The following is a 23498-nucleotide window of genomic DNA, read 5'->3' on the forward strand; positions in this document are numbered from 1 at the left end:
GAGTAATAAAAAAATATGTTACCAATTTAATAATAAATTTGAAAAAAACATATATCAAAATATTTAGAAAAAAGGGAACCAATACTTAGGAGGCAATCGTATAAATTTACAAATTAGCCACCATTAGATATGTCCTAAAGTCAAGACCAGATATCTTTTTAGGTGTCCTCGAGTTATGACGATTCTTACAACATGTTTGATAAACCCACTTAGGACTAAGATACCTCCTAAGACGTGTCTTATTCCTAATTACCGACAATGCAAGGACTGTATAGCCAGTAAAGGTCGTTAAATAAAGGCAACATTAGTATACCACTGTTCGAAATTCATAAATTGATTGAGAAAAAAATACATCTGGGTTACAAACTAAAATTGAGGGAAACACATCATATAAAAGATGAGAACTACGACACAACATAAACACAACATTAAAATGTAACACACACAGAAACGAACTATAATATAACAATGGCCATTTTCCTGACGTGGTACAGGACATTTTAATTAAAAAAAAATGGTGGGTTGAACCTGGTTATGTGGCATGCCAAACCTCCCGTTTATATGGCAATGTTAAATGTAACATTAAAATGACAACATTACATGATAGGACTACAATACAAATAAATTAAAAAATTTCCATATATATATATATATATATATATATATAAAAGTCATAAGAGCGCTTTGATAAACTGGCCCTAGAGCGGTTTATACAAGGGTCTTATAACTAACCAACCTTTCCTTCGAAACTGGTCGATAACTTTACACACTTTATATCTTAAGTTTATGATTAAGAGTTAATGTCTGAAGCAAATATTTCAAATTAAATTCAAAATATTACAGCTAAAATTTAAGGACAGTTGTTGACATATATTGAAATGAAAGTTTGACAGAAGCTTACCTTCAAGACCATAGAATAAATAGCACCTAAAGATTTTTTGAATTTATTTCAATTTGCACAAAACTGGAAAATAAATATTTCAAGCCATCTGGAAAAAAATTTCCTTCAATTTTGAGCTTTTAAGAAAATCGTGGCCAGTGAAGACAACGACGGCATCAATATTTCTATAAGGCTTGTTCTTCCATTCCATAAATATCAAATACAGCCGTGTGTTATTTGTTTAACCCAAATCGATAAAATTTGTTGACTGGGCACCATAATAAAAAGGCTTCAGAAGCATGAAACGTAAGTGAATTGTTTATATCTTTTGATTGGAGCTCCCTAATTGATTTTACGTGCTCAAAATTTTACATTTCCTCTTTGTGGGGTTTTATTCATTAGAAAAGGGGGATTTTTCAATTTTCGGACAATAACTCAAAAACACTTTCACCAATTTGACAGAAACTTTGGTGAAATAATGATATGGATTGAATTGAGCTCCCTTTTTCTTTTCATCAATTTCAGTTTTTTTTAGTTTCCGCGATGTGGGGTTTTAATAATTAGAAAATAGGGTTCTTTGAAGTTTTCGAACAAAAGCTGAAAAATGCTTTGAGCAGTTTTCTTGAAACTTTGGTGAACTGTTTATATCTACATGATCTACATGACCACCATGGCAAAAATAGAACATAGGGGTCAAATGCAGTTTTCAGCTTATAACTCAAAAACTAAACCATTTAGAACAAATCTGACAGTGTAAAATTGATTAATAGGTCAAGATTTATCAGCCTTGACATTGTCAGATAATCGAAGAACCCTTCATAAGGTTGCTGGCACTAAATTGGTAATTTTAAAGAAATTTTTAAAGTTTTTTGTTATCTTGAATATTACTGAAGATAAAGATAAACTGTAAACGACATAAAAGTTCGGCAAAGTAAGATCTACAAAAAAGTTACTAATTTACCCCTTGAGGCGGTATTGTCCTTTAACGACAATTTTCCACAATTTGTTCATAATGTTTGCCAGCATTTAAAAAACGTCTCCTGTAACTTCTAGGGCCTAATACTTCTAAACTTCAACCGATTGTTCTTAATGTTAACTTGTTTATAAATTGTATCTAATGTTTTGATCCATTAAAGTCATATGAAAAGAGTGACTGGTGAAAAATAATGTTTATCCAATTCTTGAATTAATGCATGTATGTAGAATAAACTTAGTCTTCTGTGCACGATTTTATCATTTTTAACGCAAATATATCGTATAATCGTCAATTTTGTTTTTGCTCTGTCTGTTAAGGTTTAACAAATATGGCAGCTCATTAAATGCCGTGTTTTAAAGCCGAAGTTTGTCGATTGTCACTTTATAGTAAACAATCAACAAAAAGTATGGGTATTGAGTACGTGTTTAACATGTCCAATCAGATAATTGTTTATTTTAAAGACAGATCCATGTATATTGCGATCACCGGATTTTTACGATGAGGGTCACGCTAAGGTAGCAAACAATTAAAAAACAAAATCCTTCTAAAAGTGGACAAATTAAAGAATTTTCTTCAGAAAAAAATATATATATAAAAGTTATATAATGAAAACTATCCATTTAGTTATTAAAAAATATATGCATATATTTTTTTTTAATTTGTGGTTGCATATGACTTTAACAAACATAACTGCCATTGCTAAACATAGAACATAGGGGTCAAAGGCAGTTTTTCTTATTTCATCTCAAAAACTATAGCAGTAATGGCAAAAGTTTTAAGTAATGAATAAGTCTATCTGTCAATGAAATTTCCAGACCAACTTGGCATCCAATGTAGGGTAAATTGTTTTTTCATGATATTTTCCTGGGTTTTGATTCTTGGATATTATCTTTATATTGAAATAGAAGTGTTACTGGCAAAAGTAATGATTGATGAAAGATTTAGGAAAAGATTGATTTGGGTTCTTCAGAGTCTCTTGTATAAATTTCTGAAATGACATTGATAAAATATTGAACTGTATTCATTAATAAAGTGACGGATGTATCAAGCGTTTTTATCGCCGCTGTTTATTGTCGTCTACTGCCAATTTTTGACATGCTGTTTGCGCTTAAATGAATAAATTATTGGTCGAACAGCTACTTTATTTTAGATATACAATTGCATACAGTTCCTTTGTAATTAAATTAAATAACTTGCTTTCTATGAAATAATGTGAAAAAGTAATACACGTCAATTTAATCAGTTGATAAGAATTTTGAAAGTATAATTTATTAGTATTTTATGCTTGTGGAAGTAATTGCACACAAATTGGGTCAGGATGTTTATTGATATTTATTGGGCATTATGTTTCCTGGTCTGTGTGTCCGTCTGTCCCGTTGGTCTGTTTAAGTTATTTGGTCAAAGAAATTTTTAATGAAGTTGAAGTCCAATCAACTAGAAACGTAGTACACTTGTTCATTATGTAATGATCTTTCTCACTTTATTTCCAAATCACAGATTTGATTCCAAATTCACGGTCTACTAAACATATAAAATGATAGTAAGAGTTGTGCATCCGTGTTCTTTACACAGATTATTATTTGAAATGCTATTACTCCAATCCTTACCTTAGTCAAGTAAATTTAAAACAACTTAAAGGTATAAGTATTTATTTGTATCAACTACAGTCTTAATTCATCACAATCTCATGATCTGTTACATAATCAGATAGACACAATTTATTATACAACTAACTGATTAGACACAGTGTTGACCACAAAGATAAACCTGCAAATGTTTATTGATTTTGATCTGCACTACATTGCATTATTCTGTAAATTGTGTGTGAAATTTGAATGATTAAGCCGATTTGTGGTTTTTTTATACGACTGCAAAACATTTGAGTTGGTATATAAGTATAACGTCGTCATCATCGTCGTCCAAAAATATTTGGTTTTCGCACAATAATTTTAGCTTAATATATGGTCTCTATGAAATAGGTTTGTGGGTGTGACAAATGGAATATACATATGTGGTAATATAAACACAGGTAATAAGGCAAACCAAATCAAAATGGTGTCTGTAAAATTTCAGCCATGCACTAGTAGCCCGATTTCAGTCTGAAACGGTCATTTTGGTCTGATCATATCTTAATTGACTGGATTTACTGCTAGAAAAAAACGTCAGATTTTTAAGACCGTTAAGGCGCCGTTCTGATCGATAGTCTCATCAGGTAAATTAGTCCGTTAAGGCATGTCAAGATTGTCAAGACTGAATCTTCTAGCGAGCTGTTTAGACCCGTTAAGACCGTGTCAGACCAAAACAGATCAAATCTAAAAATTACCGTTCAAAATTGTCAGACCTTGTTTAGATCCGTTCAGTATGCCGGTATGATACCACGAGTTACGCCCCTTCTGCTTAATAAGTGCATTTTAAATTAATTATATATTTATTTGAAGTTAAAGTTTTATCATGATTATAGCTCTCGAATATTTGAAGTTAAAGTTTTATCATGATTATAGCTCTCGAATATTTGAAGTTAAAGTTTTATCATGATTATAGCTCTCGAATAAATAATAATAATAAAAAAAAGTAACTAAAGGTTAAATCTTCTGATGATTCTTTATTTCTGTTGTTGTTTTGTTAAGGAAGTAATAAATTATTCGTCTATATATGTTGCTTATTTTTTAATAAATATTAGATTATTTATTTATATTAACTATAAAATGCAAGGACGTAGGTTAATTATATACACACAAACATATTTCCGATATATTTAACCTTAAAATATGTGAAACCTTTTTGAACATATTTTTCGTATTTGAAAATTAGAAATTAGTAACCTAAAAAGGGCGATGTTGTATAATTGCCAACGAGACAATTCATAGAAATGTTCAAGCGAAAGCAAAATAATACTTGCGTATTTTTGTTTTAATTCGTATTCTGTTGATATGTCCTACTTTACTACATGTATTACCGTTTTAGCTGGGTTTCTTTTTTTTTTAAATTATTTTCGTGCTAGTTTCTCTGTTAAACTCGGAAACGCTTCTATTACCATAGCTTTGTACTGTACAACATATAATTAATTTAAACAATTATTGATTTGACACAATGGTGCGTCTAAACACCACCAAGGTCGGCATAGTACATGAAGCTGATCATGATACTGCATTCAGTCTGTGTCGAGACAGTGTTAAAACTATAAATAAAGTATCACGTATAAAGATTTTCATTCAAACAATTAATGTATCCTTCTGTTTATTTTATATATATAGCACCAGTGGCAGATTAACAATGATTAACCGTTGGCACAGCCCCCCCCCCCCCCCCCCCGTGCAGATCCCCAAAAACATTTCTAACATAATTTTATTGCCACTGTTTCTTCTTGTCTGGAGCGGAAATTAATCACAGCTTGATTTTACTTCTTAAACTGGCCGTTAATTAATACAAACGTCCACATGCGTGATTAATGACAACTTAACGGTGGGTGCGTAAATATTGACACATGTGTGTAATGTCTCTGCAAAAGTTTTGATGTAAAATACATTTACATGCATGTTGATTTGAATAGTACTAATTTATATTGGTTCAGAATACAAAACAGATTAAAATCGATTAACAGGTGAAACTTCTGATCTGTGTTTTTAAATAATATGTACAAATATATGTTAAATGTCGATAATGGTAGTTACATCTATATTTGGATATCTATTCATTCCAAAATTTAGTACTCACAAAAACATTATTTGTGGATGTTTTTTTCTTATTTTTCTTCGAAAACGTCTATTTGTGAATTTATTTAGCAACAAATTAAACTGGCTATTTTTTTTAAATACCATACATGTACAATATTTGTTATTTTAAACGGAATGTCGTATTTATAAAGATAAAAAGCATATATAGATGATGAAATATAAAGAACATATTGATTGATTGTTTCGTTGTTTAACATCCAGTGGCAAATATTTGATGAATTTAAGGCAGGCAAATATTTAGTATAAAGATAAATGATAAAAAAAAATAAAAGATATAGAAATATAGAAATGATGATCTGAGCTCCCCTCCCCTAACAGAAACTCACTAGTAATTGCATATATTCATCTCTGGATTCGCCCCTGCTATATTTAAGCAAATATCTAAAATAGCCTTCCAAGACGTCATAATTATTTGGACTAACAATATGTAGGGTTATGTCTTGTATTAGGCTATCCGGCACATTAGACAACCACAACCTTGTGAATGCCCCACATGTTAGGGTTTAACAGTAAGTTAATGAACAGGGGTGGGTTCTCATGGGCGGATCCAGCCATTTTAAAAATGGGGGGGGGGGGGGGTCCCAACCCAGGATAAAGGGGGGTGTTCCAACTATATGTACCCATTCAAATGTATTGATCGGCCAAAAAAAGGGGGGTCCAACCACCGGAACCCCCTCTGGATCCGCCACTGGTCCTGCCATTTAAAATTAAAGGGCAGATTCAAAGAATATAGGACAGAAAGTCACATTGTATATAAACGTTTATGTGTACCCTTTCAAATGAATTGATCTTCAAAAAAAAAAAGGAGTGTTCCAATCACAGGAACATTTTTACAAGCCTGGGATCATTATACTAGTATAATAGTCCACAAACAAACCCACGTACATTCTAACTTAGCATTTGAACAGGTTACTATGCACGAGTGTGGTGATAAAGAACGTCGATTCATACATGTATGGGCTGTATGCACATTTTTCCTTTGAAGTTCGAAATCTTGGATCCATGATTATTCTAAGACATGTTTAATTTTAATTATTCATTTCTACTCACCAATTGCAATTTCCAGCTCAGCTTATATTGTACTGTAGTGTCCCTTCTATTATGTCTTTACACGATTTAGTGTAAAATAACTTCGCCAAAGCGATGTTTTGCCGACATGAATACAACAAAAAGTAAGGAGGGTACGGTAACGTTTACGGATGGAGAATTATTATCCGTTTTTGATCAATCTTGACAGATTTGATTAATTATCATCGGGAAATGTCCATAAGGCCGGGCCTAATGGATAGTAATTCAAATTAAACCAGCTTTATTATGCTGCATACATGTTATCTATATAATTCAGTCATTAAATTTACTTCAGGTACACCGACGTTATAGCATTTTCATGATAATTTATCAAACCTATTTCAAATATAAATTTGAATTAATTCAGTTATACCCTTTCTGCAATAATATTCAAACTTTATTTTTGAACGGAGGCTTCTGGTACGTAAAAAAAGTAACAAAAGGTTCTTGAATATAGACACAATAAAAAATAAAGATGGAAAGTCAAACGCACAAGTCTGGCAAAAATGAACGGACAATGTCTTGACAAGGAACGAAAAACGACAAAAGACATATAAAAGTTAGTTTTCCCCTGCTTTAAATTTACAATAACTCAAATACGATTTATGTAGATAAAATCAAAAGTTAAATAATAATGCATATTCATCGATAATTATAATAATTAATAAAAATAATTAGTCTACATAAAAAATTGAATTAAACATATTAAAATTACGTTTTCAAGTGTTTACGGCCGACATCCATAATTTTTCGTTTTTTAAGGTTAAAAAAAAATAATTATCTGTTACGTCAAGGTGACAATTTTTTCACCACGACACCAGGCTGTAATATTGCATAAACATTTATTGCAATCACTTGTAAACCTAAATATAACGTTTCAGGTGCTTATATTCAATAAATGAAATAAATATTATTTCGGCACTGCATGAATCTGTTGATTTTTAACTCAATTCGCAGCGATTTGTGCAGTGGTATATGACTTTGGGCTTATACTAAAAACAAATAGGAAGAAGCACGAATTAAAATTGATTATTTTTTTATTTATTTAACATGATTAAGTGGACGTGGTAGACTTTTCAGTTATTATAAACAGTCTTCTTTCTAATTTTTATTTTATTCTTAAAAGGGGAGTAACCCCTGATAAACACTTAGAAAGTTTCACTCGTTTTTTGTCCAAATTATTAAAATCTGAACACGACTGGACACGGTCTGACAACATCTTAACATATTTTTGTATCCATGGTCTGTTTTGGTCTGACACGGTCTTAACGGGTCTAAAAGAAGATTCAGTCTTGACAATCTTGACATGCCTTAACGGACTAATTTACCTGATGAGACTATCGATCGGAACGGCGCCTTAACGATCTTAAAAATCTGAACGTTTTTATCTAGCAGTAAATCCAGTCAATTAAGATATCATCAGACCAAAATAACCGTTTCAGACTGAAATCGTGCTTCTAGTGATGGCTTCAACTAACCATTCGTTCAATAGCTTCACTTTAGACACTAACCCTTTTATATATATTAATTATCCAAAAATGCATCTTGCAGACGTCAGTAAACTGCAGTGGAAATGTGTAAACTACTCTGATACTATCCAGTCCCCTCGGTTAATGATGACAGTAGAAGAAGAGGATGAGAACAGCATATCAGATTTAAAAGAGAATGTTCCAGAAGAAATATCAGTGTTAAAGCCAAAGGTAAAGTTGCTTATTGTTAGCACGTTACTTCATACAAATAGTTCAATTTTTAAAAGAAAAATGTATTTGAACTTTTTCATATTTCTTAAGCCTGTAACATATAGATACATTCCATCTGCATCAGTTAGGTCCAGTCTGTATTTGCAACATTTAGGTCCATTTGTATCTGCAACATTACGGTACAGTCTGGGTTAAAACATTAAGTTCAGCGTAGGGTTTAACATTGTGTTATGCCCCCGCTGTAGTATTAAGTTTTACCCTTGTCCTGCTGTACGTACATCCTCCGTATGTCCGTCCGTACGTAGCATTATTGGTTTTCGTTCTCAAACTTTAGTTTGCCTCAATCAAATCTGAAAAAAAAATTTCACCACAAAAACATCAAAATTTGAATTTTGGTGGCCTCACTTTTACTGTTCTAGAGTTATGTCTCTTTATAAATGTAAAAATTGCGGAATTGTCTTTCCGTTCTCTAACTTCAGTTTGATTCAACCACAACACTCAGATCAAGTTTTGGTGGCGTCTATCGTTCATTAATATTTACAAACGCCACATAGTCCGAACATTTGACACAAATTCCAAAACCTCACCTAAGTACATCCTTAAATGAGTTTCTTTCAGTGGAAAATCAAGTAAAAAGTAAAGCATTTGAATTATTATGTTTGTAATCTTCATTCTTCCTTGGCTTTATTCGTTTCTAACAATATGCTATCTTATTCTGCCCAAAGTATTAAGGGAGTTATTATTATTCTTTTTTAATTTCTAAGTAAAAAGTGCTGAAATATTATGTGAGCGCATCGTATGAAAGGACATACGATGATAAGGTGACTGAAAGATGAATGTATATATAAAAAAATAAGTAATTTTTTCATCACGATAAGTGTTATAAAGTATATTTGTATTTCAGAGAGGACATGGAGAAACCATTAGGAATGCCACACCAAAGCTCATTAGAAGTAGGAATAAGTGGATAAAAACAACAAAACTGAATCAAGTTGAACTCTCCATTGATGCATGTAAACAGCTTGACGATGCAATGAGAGATGGGCTACATTCCGTTGAGATAAAAGAGGATGGGACAGTGTACATATTTGACTTAAAACAACAACAATACAGAACGCACGAAAGTAAAGAAAACTTGGGAATATTTTTCATCCAAGGTATCTTTAATCTTTTTAAGGACATGTCTGTCTGACTAGAATGACTTTTCATTTACTTAACGGTTTTGCCTTGCCTGAATGAAGTAAAAACGTTATTCATAGGTATACTGTTTCCTAGTCGTCTGCATGCATAACTAACATGTTTAAATATTGCTATGTTAAAAAATTGAAAACAATACGTTTAATTATTCATTGCATCCTAAGCGCTTTTCTGGATTTACCTTCATCAGGAACGCTCAAAGCCAAACATTTGAAATCCGAAGATCATTTCAACAGTTCCATTTTACTATTGAATTAACAATAAAGGGAGTTATATCTCTATGTCAATAGATTATTAAAACCTCAAATAAGTTTATATTAACGTTCATTTTGCACCATCTTATGATGTTTGTATATCACATCTCTTTCTCTATGTCCATATCTATAGTGACCTTTTGGATTTCAATGAAAGTCATCTATATTTTACTGGAAAATAATGATGTAAAGAATTTTGTTACCACACATTACTTTGAACCTTTACTATTGTTAAGGTTACAAGTAATTTTTTTTTTTTTACAATCGTTTATATTCAACACCAATTTCTTTTTAAGACAAGTATATGAACCAAAGTGCAAATCTTGTGCTGTTTGTATATGCATTTAGTTATATCATCATCAAAGATATATAGAAAAGCTTGTTTCTTCTTCCTTCGTTTGTGACATTCTGTGTTTCATTATTGTAACTCAATAAAACTGGGCAGTAAGGAGCAAATAGTGTTGCCGGTTCGTTTTCAAAACTTGCAATACAGTTGTATTTTGTATTATGATCAGTCACCTAAAACACAACCGGAATCTTTTAAACTCATGTGAAAATAAGAAGGGTTATTACCAGTGGTATGTAAAAATCTTTAGCTTTGATTTAGCTGGATCTATCTGAACACTTCGGTCTTTAAGATGGTGCAGAATTCTAAGTTGAAGACATATCATGAAACTAATATACTAATGAAAAGTCAACTGAATCTAACCATTTAATTTGAATTCAAAATATTAAGCCCAGATTTCAGATTTTTACTGCAAATAAGGGCCCAAATTAAACTTGTATGAGCTCAACAAAAGCATAATATGTTTTTTATAGCTGAAATGCACAATACATAGAGGCTAGTATTAGAGTCATAGAAAATAAAATATGTGTAGACATATATTTTGAAATAATTCTTAATTTTTACAAACATGTATATGTTTTGAATATATAACTTAATGTAGGTTTTATAGACACTCTCAAATGCTTTCTATTCATCTAGACCCTTCAGAATTAAAGTTTAACGTCGTCTCTTAACTATAAAATGGTTAGGTAGAGCTGTAAATCTGTCATCTGATGATGATAAAAGGTCAGATGATATTACACAACTGAGTTTGTTAACATGAAGAGATGAATGTGGCTAGTTTCTGGTTTAAAAACTTTAGGACAACACAATGGAGTCAATTGCAATTTTGTTTATTTTTTTCGTTTTAAAGCCAATAACGAAATTTTAATAGTTAAATGATTGATGAAACGTCTATGGCGTGGTACTTTCATACACATTAACTGGTGTTTGTATTTGGTGGCGTCATATTTACTTTTCTAGAGTACTGCCCCTTAACAAATGGAAAAATTGCTTGATTCTTTTCTTTTCGTTTTCTATTTTAGTTTGCCTCAACTAAATGTTATGAATCTTGTACACAATACTTCTTATTACAAAAAAAAAAAAAAAAAAGAAAAAAGATCAAGTTTGAATGATGTTGGTGGCACCGTTCCATAGTTATGACTCTCTAACAAATGAAAATAAATCTGCATTTCATGTTTTCTTTCTCTTATTTTAGTTTGCATCAATCAAATGTTACGAAACTTATACACCATGCTTATTAACACAAATCTCAATTTAAATTTGCATTAGTTAAGGTCTCTCGTTTTTTAAATTATGTCTATTTATAACTTTTTATGTAACCGATGGATACATTCCATATTTATTTTGTATTTTACTATACTGTTTCAGATAATTCATTAGATCCTCAAATGACAGGACAACAATCATTATTTTTCAAAGAAGATAATCAGAATGAGGTAATCTTTCTATTTCTTAAATAGTGGCATTATGTACTATCGATTGTATTTACGAATCATGAATACTTAAACAAATTAAATGAGCAGTACATGTCAAAACATTTACTAAATTTTATTATCGGTATAAGGAAATAATTCGTAAATATAACTCAACATGCAGACATCTTATACGTGCAGGTATTTCACATCCAATATTTTATAGTTATATACTTTACAAAGCACAAAAATGTAAGTATTCACCTCAAAAGCTTACCAAACCTTTAAACAGACTTATTGAGAAGGAATATAGTTACATTACTGTTGTCAGGTCATTAAAGATTGCATATTTTGACTTTAATATTGATTCACTTATAGGGTTTTTGCACCGGAACTAAACACATTTATTTAAAAAACAATTGTTGGCATGACACGGGTTATGTTCTTCTCATATAAATTTATGATAGTATGATATTAAACCCATAACGGGAGGGATTGTGCCTGATATTCATATGATGAAGACATAATTTTTCGTAATAGTAAAAGAACAATGATAAGTTAATAGTGATATTAAAAGACCTCCGATCGACCAAAAAGGGGTGTTCAGATCCCCGAGCCCGAAGGGCGAGGGGAATTGAACAGCCCTTTTTGTGAGGAGGTCTTTTAATGTCAATATTAACTTAATCATTGAACTTTTACTGACTTACAAACCGTCAAAAATATAAGAAAAGTACATAAAAAGCACTTGCAGAAACCTAATTCCCCTGAACTGGACGAGTCTAAATATGTTCAACTTAAGTGATGGTTAAACAGTATATATACAAATTACAGTTACAAAATTGAAATGAAAACGGACCGATTTAAATGGCATTACATCATATAATTAGTTATGTATGATACAATTAATTAGCATCTAAATAACACCAAATGATAGTTTTACAAAATTTGGGAGTAAATTTATATTTTTTAGCCAACTTTTCAAAATAAAGATTTTTTATTTAATAAATCAGGGAATCAAAACCCCATACAGACCTCATTTATAACTGACAAATGAATATAATGCCCAACAACCTAATGCTATATATACTTGATGATTTTGATCTGTCAGTAATCATGAAATAGATTCGTAAACATCAGACCTTATAAAACAGTAAGTAAACTCTTCCAACAATTATCTTTTTAAACAGCTTGTTTCAGAACTTCTAATCGGACAGATCTAATCTAGATACATAATTAAGGTCCTTCAGGTCCGTGTAACACTTATCAATTCAAAGTTTTAAAAAGTTTTGAAATGTTAGATTTTTGGAATTTTGATCAAAGTTTTAAAATATGAAAAATCCAAATTGTTTAATAGTTTTGAAATTTTGAAATTTTAACCAAATAATAAAAATATTAAAATTCTAAATATCGTTTATAAATTTTATAGTTTAGAATATTGATCAAACTTTAAAAATACTAAAGCTAACGTGCAATTTGAATATTTTACTTTTTGAATGTTTGATTTTTTAAATCTTTGATTAAAATATCAAGAATAGAAGAGGAGCGAAAAGAGGGGTATCTGTAAACTGTGAAACGAAATAAAAGCAAAACGTAAAGATTTTAACTAATTTTGTTATTAAAAACGATCCGATTCAAGCTCAAATATGAAAAATCTACCAAATATGCAGAAAAATGTCACTTTTCAGATGACAGAAATGAACGTGGCCGCATCCGTGTTTATCCTCAACCTTTATATATGTTATGTATTATCATCAAATACAACTTACATTTCAATATTAAGGATGAACATGAATGCGGCCACTTTAGTTTCACACGGAAACCGCCTAAAAGTAAGCTAAAATGCTAGAATTGTGAAGATTGCAGTGATAAAGATTTGGGCCTGATCAGTTTGATTCAGCAAGAGTTCAACTCCATTTTCCAGCAGTCTTCAAAAAGTAGCAGTTCAACATCACCTGTTGGAAAGCCGGATTTTAGAAGATCAATGTCCTCAGGTTCAAATGATGAGAAATTTCAACAAGGGGCAAGTGTAGGTGGAAACAGAAGTAACCGATTCAACCAATCAACCAATGGTAAAATTGGTGTGTATGTTGTCAAGCAGAAATTGAAATTGGAAGTGAAAACTGGTGATATCACTAAATGTGAAATTGATGGTATTGTTTGTCCACAAACTGAATACCTTTCTAATTTAGGTCGAATTGCCAAAGAAATAAAAAGAATATGTGGACATGAATACAAAACTGATCTTTTGAAGTTACCTTTGATAAAACTAACAGGAGCTAAAAGAATGATGGCCCCTACAAAATGTCCATGGAAATATGTTATCCAGTCTGTTCCGCCAAGATGGAATCTGGTTGCAACAAGATATTCAAAAGGTTTTGAACAAAATTTGAAAGATACTGTATGTAATATATTAATTGCAACCAAATATAGCAGAATTAAAACATTAGCAGTTCCACTAATGGGAATTGGTAAGTCAAATTATTTCTGCCTGTTCACTCCTCAATGAAGTAAAAGTAGCACAGCTTGTTTTCACTGAAAACCTTAACAATACCAAAGTTTTTACTAATTTCTTGAAAAAAAAGTAAAGGCAAAAGATACCAAAGGGAAATTCAAACACATTCAAAGTAAAAAAGAAAACTGACAAGCCATGGCTAAAAAGAAAAACAATGAAAAACATTTCACAAAACACAGCATAGAAAACTAAAGACTTAACAACATGAACCCAACCAAAAACTTGGGGTTATCTCAGGTACCTGGAAGGTTAAGCAGATCCTGCACCACATGTCGTGATGCTTGTGTAAGTAAATATGTGATGGCGTCTGTTAAATTCATGTAGGGATGATTTCAACTGCAACATTTAGAACTCTTTGCTATATAGCTTCTTTGTGATCAGAAACTCTCTATCAGGGAAATACTAATAGGAAATACAACCCATAGAATATAGTATGATCTGGAAGATCTATATACTTATATTACTGTCTTCTCCTTATAATTTTCACCCTGGATCAGAATTTACAAAAATAAAATATGTGTTTATATTATAATTATTATGAGCATTCTAAAATATTCAGAATAAGTTATTTTAAATCATAATTAATCATAATTAATTTTGAATTAAGTACTGATAAATGAATTTCAAATACAGAAAATAACATCTATCATCATACACATGATACATATTTTTATATAGTTTTCAAAGTTTGTTCTAGTCCAAGTTTGTTATAAGTCTGATTTTGCAAGGCTGATTATGAGATTGGTCAAGTTTGTTTAAGTCCAAATTTAAAGAACTTCTTTAAATTGTCAAGTTAGAATATGTAAACAGTTCATTTAATAGTTTAAGAACAACCTTAGGCTATGTATATAGATCACATTTTATTGAAAAATTATATTAATGTAAGTTATTTGTATTTTTAAAGCTGAAAAGGGTGAAACGCCTGTAGAGACATTTGCAGAGCAGTTTGCAAAGGCTGTTCTCGAACAAGTAGAAGAAAAAGACTTTACAGTAGAAGAAATCCATGTGATGGTTCATGATATGAACATTGTCAAAAAGATAGTGAGTGTGTTGGACACAAAGGAAACAGACGGCATCAAGAAAGTACTGAAGTCAGGTCACAGGGGCCACACTGGAAGATCAGAGGAAGCCATGGAGGTAGATGATTTGGAAACTGGAGATGTTAGTGGAGAATGCTGTATTTGTATGGACAAACTAGATAATCCCAAGACGCTTGCCTGTGGACATGTTTTTTGTACTGACTGCATTGAACAGCAGTTTAAGTATAAGCCATCCTGTCCCCAGTGTGGACAAATACATGGTGTAGTAACTGGGACACAACCAGATGGACGAATGAATATTAAAACAAAGAAGCATAGCTTACCAGGCTATTCTGGTACAAACACGATTGAAATAGAATACATGATATATTCTGGAAAACAGGGGGTAAGTATAAAAAATTATAGAAAACTATAACTGAAGTTTACTATTATCCTTACAAGTAATAGGATAACTAAAGCTGCAATGGTATATTGGATCTTTGCAGTATCTACATGTCTGCAAGACAGGGTTCACCTAACCCCTACCTCATTTAATGAATCAGTGATCAATGTTAAATTCTTATGGTCCAGCATCTGCTTGAACAAATGAAGTTTTATTGTCATTTGAAATACTCACTTCTGAGTAATAAGATAACTGTATTTGGTTAATTGGATCCTTGCAGTGTCTACATGTATGCCAGGCAGGGTTAACCTGACTCGGGTAACCTCATTTCATGAATCAGTGATCAATGTTTAGTTTTCAAAGTCAAGTCTTTATCTCATACTTTATTTGGTGCATAGATTTTTTGTAGATAATGTGTACATGATTGACTGACAGCTGGTTTCATAGATCTAACACTAAACTCAAGAACAGTGTTTGGTGTTTTTGTTCATTGCAAAAAATGTTTACTTAAATTAGATATAAGAAGATGTGATATGAGTGCCAATGAGACAACTTTCCATCCAAGTCACAATATGTAAAAGTAAACCATAATAGGTGAAAGCGCAGTCTTCTACACAGACCCTTGGTTCACATCAAACACCCTAGGGAACATATCATAATGAAAAGGCTGATTATTGTTATCTAAAACAAATTTAGTTGTACAATTGTCCGCCTGTGCATTTGTCTGTTAGAATGTCCGCAAGTTGGTTTCTGTTCTTTAACTTTAGTTCACTTCAACCAAATGTTATGATACTTACAAACAATACCTATTACCACAAAATACAGATCAAACTAAAACTTTGGTTGTTTCGTCTTTACCGTTCTAGAGTTATGTCCCTTTCTAAATGGATAAATTGCTGATTTTTTTTTTCTGTTCTCTATCTTTTGTTTGCCTTTACTAAATTTTATGAAAGTTAAACACAATGGTTATTGCAGTATAACACTGATATAATCACTGATCAAGTTTGATTTTTTGAGACATCACTTATACTGATCTAGAGTTATGCCCTTTACAAATGGAAAAATTGCTGAATTGTTCGTTTCCATTCTCTAACTTTAATTAAGTTTGCCTTAACCACAAGTTATGAAACTTATACAGAGCTAAGTAGTTTTTGATAAGTTGAAAACTTAAACTTAGTACACAGGTTCCATATGATATAATCTTTCTACAATGCCAAATTAGAGTTCACGGTCCACTGAACATAGAAAATGATAGTGCGAGTGGAATAGTTGGAGGTTTCTGACTTTTGCACAGGTGGGAAAATGCATGGGAGTTTTTTGTAAGATCTCACCCCTCCCAATATATCTCTAGCCAACTTTAGAAATAAACAAACACACAACACTATACACAGTAAACTCTGTTTAAAAGAAGTCCCAGTCCTATTTTAGAAAAGATAACAGATGTAACTAAGCAAGATTACACTTTTTGTTCACAGCAAGAACATCCAAATCCTGGTAGATACTTTGAAGGCATAACCAGAACAGCTTATCTACCTGAGCATAAGAAAGGTAAAATGGTTTTAAAACTTTTGGAAGTTGCTTTTAAAAGAAAATTGGTATTTACCATTGGTACTTCTACAACATCTGGAAAGACTGGAGTTGTCACATGGAATGATATTCACCACAAGACTAATCCAAAACCAAACACACAGTAAGTCTTCAATTTATCAATTTATGCTAGTTTTGTCCTGTGTTAACATGGTTATAATGTTTAGATCACCTGATTTTATATAGTTTATCAATAGTATTAAAATTCATATATTGTTCTTGTTTATCATTAAGGGGGATCGGAACTATTTGACTACACATAATTTCACGTATGAATTACCATGCGTAAGTTTGTGTCGTAATTCACTATTATTTTTTTGAATATTTTGATTGATGAAAAATGATAAATTATCGTATTAATGTCACTAAAAAAAAATTATGATTAGTTTTGATATGTAGGTATCATCAAAATTATGAATTTAAGGCTTCTTATCATATTTTATCATTTATAATTAAGATTAATAATTTCATATTCAAATACCACGGCTGGTAATCTACACACGCAGAACATTTGGTTCTGCAATGAAAACCGTGAGAGGATTTTCCGGTTGTGCTTGAGTGGAGTAATTTTCACCGCTTCAAAAGGTATGTACATTTCTAAATCTCAATTTTCTTATTCACCTGATCAAAATATTGAAAATCAGAGAATGCTATGCTGTGGTGAACACTTTAACGAAGAGATACATGTATCATTTACTGTTGTACGTAGAGTTGAACTCCTAAAAAATCAGTTGCCCCACGAGAAATTGCCTCAAAAAGTGACATTTCAATTTTGAAGTGGTTTTATTAACAGACCTACAAGTTTAAATTTAGTTTTTTTTTTATGGCAAAGGGTATGAATGTTGTTTTTGGCGGCGTGTACGCTGTCCGGTGTTGATAGACGTCTGAATAATTCTAAAAACTAAATTTGTTCATTGAGTCATGCGTGAGGGGATCGGTTCTGATTGAGGACATCGTGAATGCGTGAGGGGAAGTACAAATCATTTTGTTATATTCAAGCTATGAGTCGTTGAAACTTACCTAAATAAGGCTACATTGTTCATGAAAAAACAGTGCTTAGAAAAATTTATGAGATTGAATTATGAAATAAATTGTAGGAACCTAGGTTTAATAATATGTTTCACGAAGAATTAAAAGAAAAAATGTTGTCAATGATAACCAAAAATACTGCAGAGATGTTGGTGAGTATCTCATTCGTCTGGATTCATCCTTTTCAAACTACTCAACAATGTCCAAAAACAGGTCGAATGCAATGTTGTTTAAAAGGAAAAGGCCCACTCTGTACTAATGAAAAAAAAAAATCAAAAATCTTTCCCTTTTCCCTACGTCTGAGAGTTTATCTAAAGCACCTTGAAACACTTTATATTCTTCCTCAAGGTCTTCCATGTGGTCTTTCTCGTGGTGTACTACGTGGTCTTCTTCTATATCTTCTTCGTTGTCTAATACATGCTCTTCCTTATGGTCTTCCTCGAGATTATCTAGGCTTTCATCGATGTTCGCGAATAAAAAAATTCTGCTGATCTGCCATTTTTGTTTTCGAAAATTTCGTGATTTTGGGTGAACAGATTACGTCTAATATATATAGGTGTTGAAGTTTTGATCGGCGATATACTTTTCTTAAATATATGTGGTGATCTCTGTGACGTATATTTGACGACAGGACTACTCCCAGAGGGTTTAGTTCGCTTCGAGGGCGGGGATAACTTGTATCTCCATGGCTTTTTGTAGAGATTCCAATTCAGTCTTCTTTTCCTTTTTCCTTTGAACAATGGCATTTTTTGAAATTGAACAAACAATTAATAGTTTGATGTCATTGAATCAGTGACCAGTTTTTATCTATTAAAGTATAAGGATAAATCTGTGCTTTTAATCAGCATTGATCACATTTATTGAGTCAACAAAAGTCACAAAGCCAAAGATTAAAAAAAAAATGTGTGTACCTCCCCTCACGCATTCACGATGTCCTCAATCAGAACCGATCCCCTCACGCATGACTTAATGAAAAAATGTATTTTTTGGAATTATTAAGACGTCTATCAACACCGGACAGCGTACACGCGGCCAAAAACAACATTCATACCAATTGCCCCAAAAAAACCTTAATTTTAACTTGTAGGTCTATAAATAGAACCATTTAAAAATTGAAATGTCACTTTTTAAGGCTATTTCTCGTGGAGCAACTGATTTTGTAGGAGTTCAACTCTACGTACAACAGTAAATGATACATGTATCTCTTCGTTAAAGTATTCACCACAGCATAGCATTCTCTGATTTTCAATATTTTGATCAGTTGAATAAGAAAATTGAGATTTAGAAATGTACATACCTTTTGAAGCGATGAAAATTACTCCACTCAAGCACAACCGGAAAATCCTCTCACGGTTTTCATTGCAGAACCAAATGTTCTGTGTGTGTAGATTACCAGCCGTGAATACTGGTTTCCATGGTAACAAATATGTAATAGCAGCCATTCTTAAAAAAAAGTTGTCTTTTGCTATGTGATATGATATGTTTATTAGGTATCATACTATTTGTCACTATATGTATCTTGGAAAGGCATTTCATCCAATTTCATCATTTTCCCGCAAAATTTTTTAGTTTTAAGGTCAAATATCTTTTTTTCCTTATCTATGACCTTTAGACAATATAGATATAGTGTCTTGAAATATGAAATTTATTTGTATGAGGCTTAGAAACGGGGGAAATGCGAGGTTCTACCGAGCATTTCCCCTGTTTTGTGCCGAATACAAATAAATTTCATATTTGAAGACACTCATGTATATTGTTTTTATACTGAAATCGATAAAAAAATTAAAAAAATATGTAACAAGGCCACACCAATTTAATTTCTTGTTCTACGGATTTTTTTGACTCCAAAATTTGGAGCGCGCAAGCGATTTGAAAATTTTAATAAAAAAATATTTAATTTGCAATTTTTTGAGGCGAAGCTTGAAAAGTAAAGGTGAGCGATTATATTTTTTTTTGTAAACATAAAATAGTAGGTTTTGACAATATTAAAACTTGATTTATCACTTGTACTTTGACATTTCTTTAATTTCTGAAGTATTTTTTCCCTGTTCACCAAGAAATAATTAAATCTGGTCTATGTATGTGTGACTGACAATGAGACAATTCTCCATCCAAGTCATAATCAGTTTAGGGGCAACCCCTTAATGTTATAAATATCCCTTTTACATGTTTTATAAGGGATCAATATAAGTTATAATATATTCGTTTGTACAAAAGGGCTCATATTTTCTCAAAGAACTATATATCTATCTGGTATTAAATGGTCAAAACATGTCCAAGAATTTTTGTAATATTCCTGGACTTTAACTATGTTAACACATTTTACTTTAACAGTTTAATATTATTCAAAATAAGTGGACCCCTCTTTTAGAAAAAGTTGTTTAAAATATGATGTAACTCTCCTCTTTTTGAGTACAAAGTTTTCAAAGGTTTTGTATAGAAGAACTATACAAATCCTTGGAATTTCTATTTTCTTTTCTACATCAGTAAAATGACCCCTTGTCAGTCTGAGGGAGTGTTGTTCTCAACCTGATAATAGTAAACACAGGTCAAAGTACGGCCTTTTACACAGGGCTTTGATACAGACAAAACAGCAAGCTATAAAGGATCCCAAAATTATTAGCTTAAACAATCGAACAGGAAAACCAACAATCTAATTCATATATTGGAACGTGAAAATACCAATGAACAACATCAACAAATGATAACTGCTGAATGACAGGCCCTTGAATCAATCAGGACAGGTGCATAAACATGCAGCGGCTATGGATAGTTTTGTTTTGCCAGCATAAAATATAATTACAGTTGAAGGCAAATCCTTCAGAACTTCTTTGTACTTTATTCTAACAACTAACATTTTTTGATAGGGAATATAAGTAAGGGGGAAAGAAACCAATTTTTTGTTCTTTACAGGTATTTCTGCTGTTATAAATTTATATCGGAGCACTTTCACTTTGGATAAATAGGTTTCATGCTATAACCAATATTCTCATAGATATTTACACAGTGTTGTGGGGTGCTATTATGTTTTAAATCGTTATAAAAACAAATGTTGATATCTTTTTATAATATTTACCAAAACAAAAACGGTGCGGGAAATGCACATAATTACATTTCCGGATGTGGGAAGCGGGAATATAAAATTTAAAAAAAAAATCTGTTTTGAAAAAGGTTACGTGTGGGCGGGTCCGTCGAATAAGGAATCAAATTGGTGTGGCCCAAATATTGTTTTAAGTGTTTGGAACTTCCCTCTTGGGGTACCATTTTGGGGTATTTCCTATGACCATAGTCCAGGCAGTAAGGCATTAACATTTCAATGAAGTAAACAGGGAAAATGAACTTAATTAATAACATTTAATAAACATGGTATATAAATTACCAATTTGAAGACATAACAAGTTTAAATTCATAAAAGTTTGACAATTGTTACTACACATTGTCATGGTTGTGACGTGACATTGTTGATGAAATACAGTAGTTCCGATAAGTAGGCGGGGCTTAAAGGTTAGTTGAGGTCATTGACGTATGAAGCTTACGTTTATACATATAGCTTTATCTGTATAGTAAAATAGCTGATTGCAGTATAAATATTTTTATTTGCTTATTCTTTGAAGCTACATTTCAGCTTTTAATATTACAGTTTGAACAAAGTGTCACAGACAGTTTTTTTTTATATTCTCATAGAAATATGTCAACACCTCTATTTTCCTTTTCATTTCATTGAAAAACTGTCCCTTTTAGTCATACCTGTTTAAAAGTAAAATTTTGAGCTTAAATGGTCCAGGCCAGCTGACTTTACATAGTTATCTCCCTGTAGTGTTAGGTACCACCTTAATAAAAATGTAATAAAACAGTTATTATACTATTTCTGTTGTAGATTTGGATATCCTGATGAAACTTACCTTGATAGAGTTCTTGAAGAATTAGCAACAAAAGGAATAACAGAAAAGGACTTACAAGATTAACATTTTTCTTATTATTACATTTAATTTTGTTTTGTATATAAATATATAAACAGGTTCAACGTTTTTAGATGTATATTTAAGTTGTCAACATTCATCTAACCACTGTGATAAACTTACATTGCACTATTTATATATATACATTTTTCATTACTAATAATTAATATATATTTGATAATACTTGCTATTTTTAAAAAAAAAACTGTTTTACAGCAATCCATCTTATATTTAACTGAACAACTTAGATTCTTAACTTTGTTCAAAATTAATCAAGGTTTTGGAGTTTATACAGATAACTATTTAAACTCATTAACTGATTTAAAAGTAAAAAATTCTGAAATTTCTGAAATATTCCTACACAGAAATGGAGACAAAAGATATCTATGAACAAATCAGTACACTTTGTCAGAGTTGGACAGAAATTAAATTTACCAATTTTTGCAAAATTGTGTATGACATATTTTTTTTAAAGGATTTATGCTAAAACCTAAAACACTATAATTATAATGATATCACTGTGTAAAAAAAGATATATTTGACAGAAAAAAATACATTTTTAAGCATTTACTTGTTTATAAAGTGCATGCGTAGCAAAATATCTAAATATTAATATAATGGTTTCAAAATGTGGTTACTTTGAATTCTTTTACAGTTTATTTAAAAAGTTTACAACATTTATGTTCATACATGAGATAAAGTACAAATCTATGATGAATACTGACATATATCTGACTTGTGCTTCATGAATACCAGTACCTGAAGGATTTATTTGATAAATTTGTAATACTTTTGAAAATCAAGTCGGAGAATAGCCTTATCATACTTTCCACATTGTTTTGATTATATTTGATATTTTCAATCATTCATAGATAATCATCTAAACTGTATATAATTTTGCTTAATTGAGTGGAATACAGCTAATGCATTTAAACTTTGAATTCCATACAAGTTATATGTTTATGATTTGTGTTAAAATTTGCAATGAAATTTTTATGCTTTTGACTGCTGTAACAGTCTGTTGTATTCTATATTATGATTTCAAACTTTCTTATCTGACCTGGTATTAAGGTGTCACTTGTCAAGTTGTTTTTAACATCCCAGACCACCTGAGTTCCCCCTGGATTTTAATTGGTTTCCTGTTGGTCAATGATCAGTTTTCAATGAAGTGTTGGGTTAAAAAGTATAACAAAAACACTCCAAGGCAAAGTACTAAAAAGCTGACAAAATAAAACTCTATCAAACAACAGAACAAGTGAAAAACAACTCCCATATTATATAAAAAAAATGTAAAACAATTCAAACGAGAAAACTAACGACCTAATTAAAGTAAAAACAAATGAACGGAAAACAAATATGAAACATAGCAACAAACTGTGTGTATTGCTGAAAAGATCACCATCTTTTTTTTTAATATAA

At 31.3% G+C, this 23498-nt stretch overlaps 1 protein-coding gene across 1 annotated transcript; it reads left to right on the forward strand.

Moving 5' to 3' along the window:
- Nucleotides 1–8196: 8196 nt before the first annotated feature.
- On the forward strand, nucleotides 8197–23498 carry LOC139500475 (uncharacterized). Its single transcript, XM_071289213.1, has 7 exons — nucleotides 8197–8358; nucleotides 9263–9515; nucleotides 11527–11594; nucleotides 13492–14038; nucleotides 14987–15507; nucleotides 16980–17194; nucleotides 21998–23498. Exons 1-7 carry the CDS (start codon nucleotides 8197–8199, stop codon nucleotides 22083–22085), a joined length of 1854 nt encoding a protein of 617 aa, XP_071145314.1. The 3' UTR covers nucleotides 22086–23498.

The sequence above is a fragment of the Mytilus edulis genome, chromosome 13, assembly GCF_963676685.1.
Source record: "Mytilus edulis chromosome 13, xbMytEdul2.2, whole genome shotgun sequence".
NCBI classification, from domain to species: domain Eukaryota; kingdom Metazoa; phylum Mollusca; class Bivalvia; order Mytilida; family Mytilidae; genus Mytilus; species Mytilus edulis.

Bases quoted from the DNA above. Each gene is read 5' to 3' on its own strand.
- LOC139500475 (XM_071289213.1), top strand. From the start codon at position 8,197: ATGCATCTTGCAGACGTCAGTAAACTGCAGTGGAAATGTGTAAACTAC. The intron at 8,359-9,262 runs GTAAAGTTGCTT...TTTGTATTTCAG, and splicing joins TATCAGTGTTAAAGCCAAAG to AGAGGACATGGAGAAACCAT. The intron at 9,516-11,526 runs GTATCTTTAATC...ATACTGTTTCAG, and splicing joins GGGAATATTTTTCATCCAAG to ATAATTCATTAGATCCTCAA.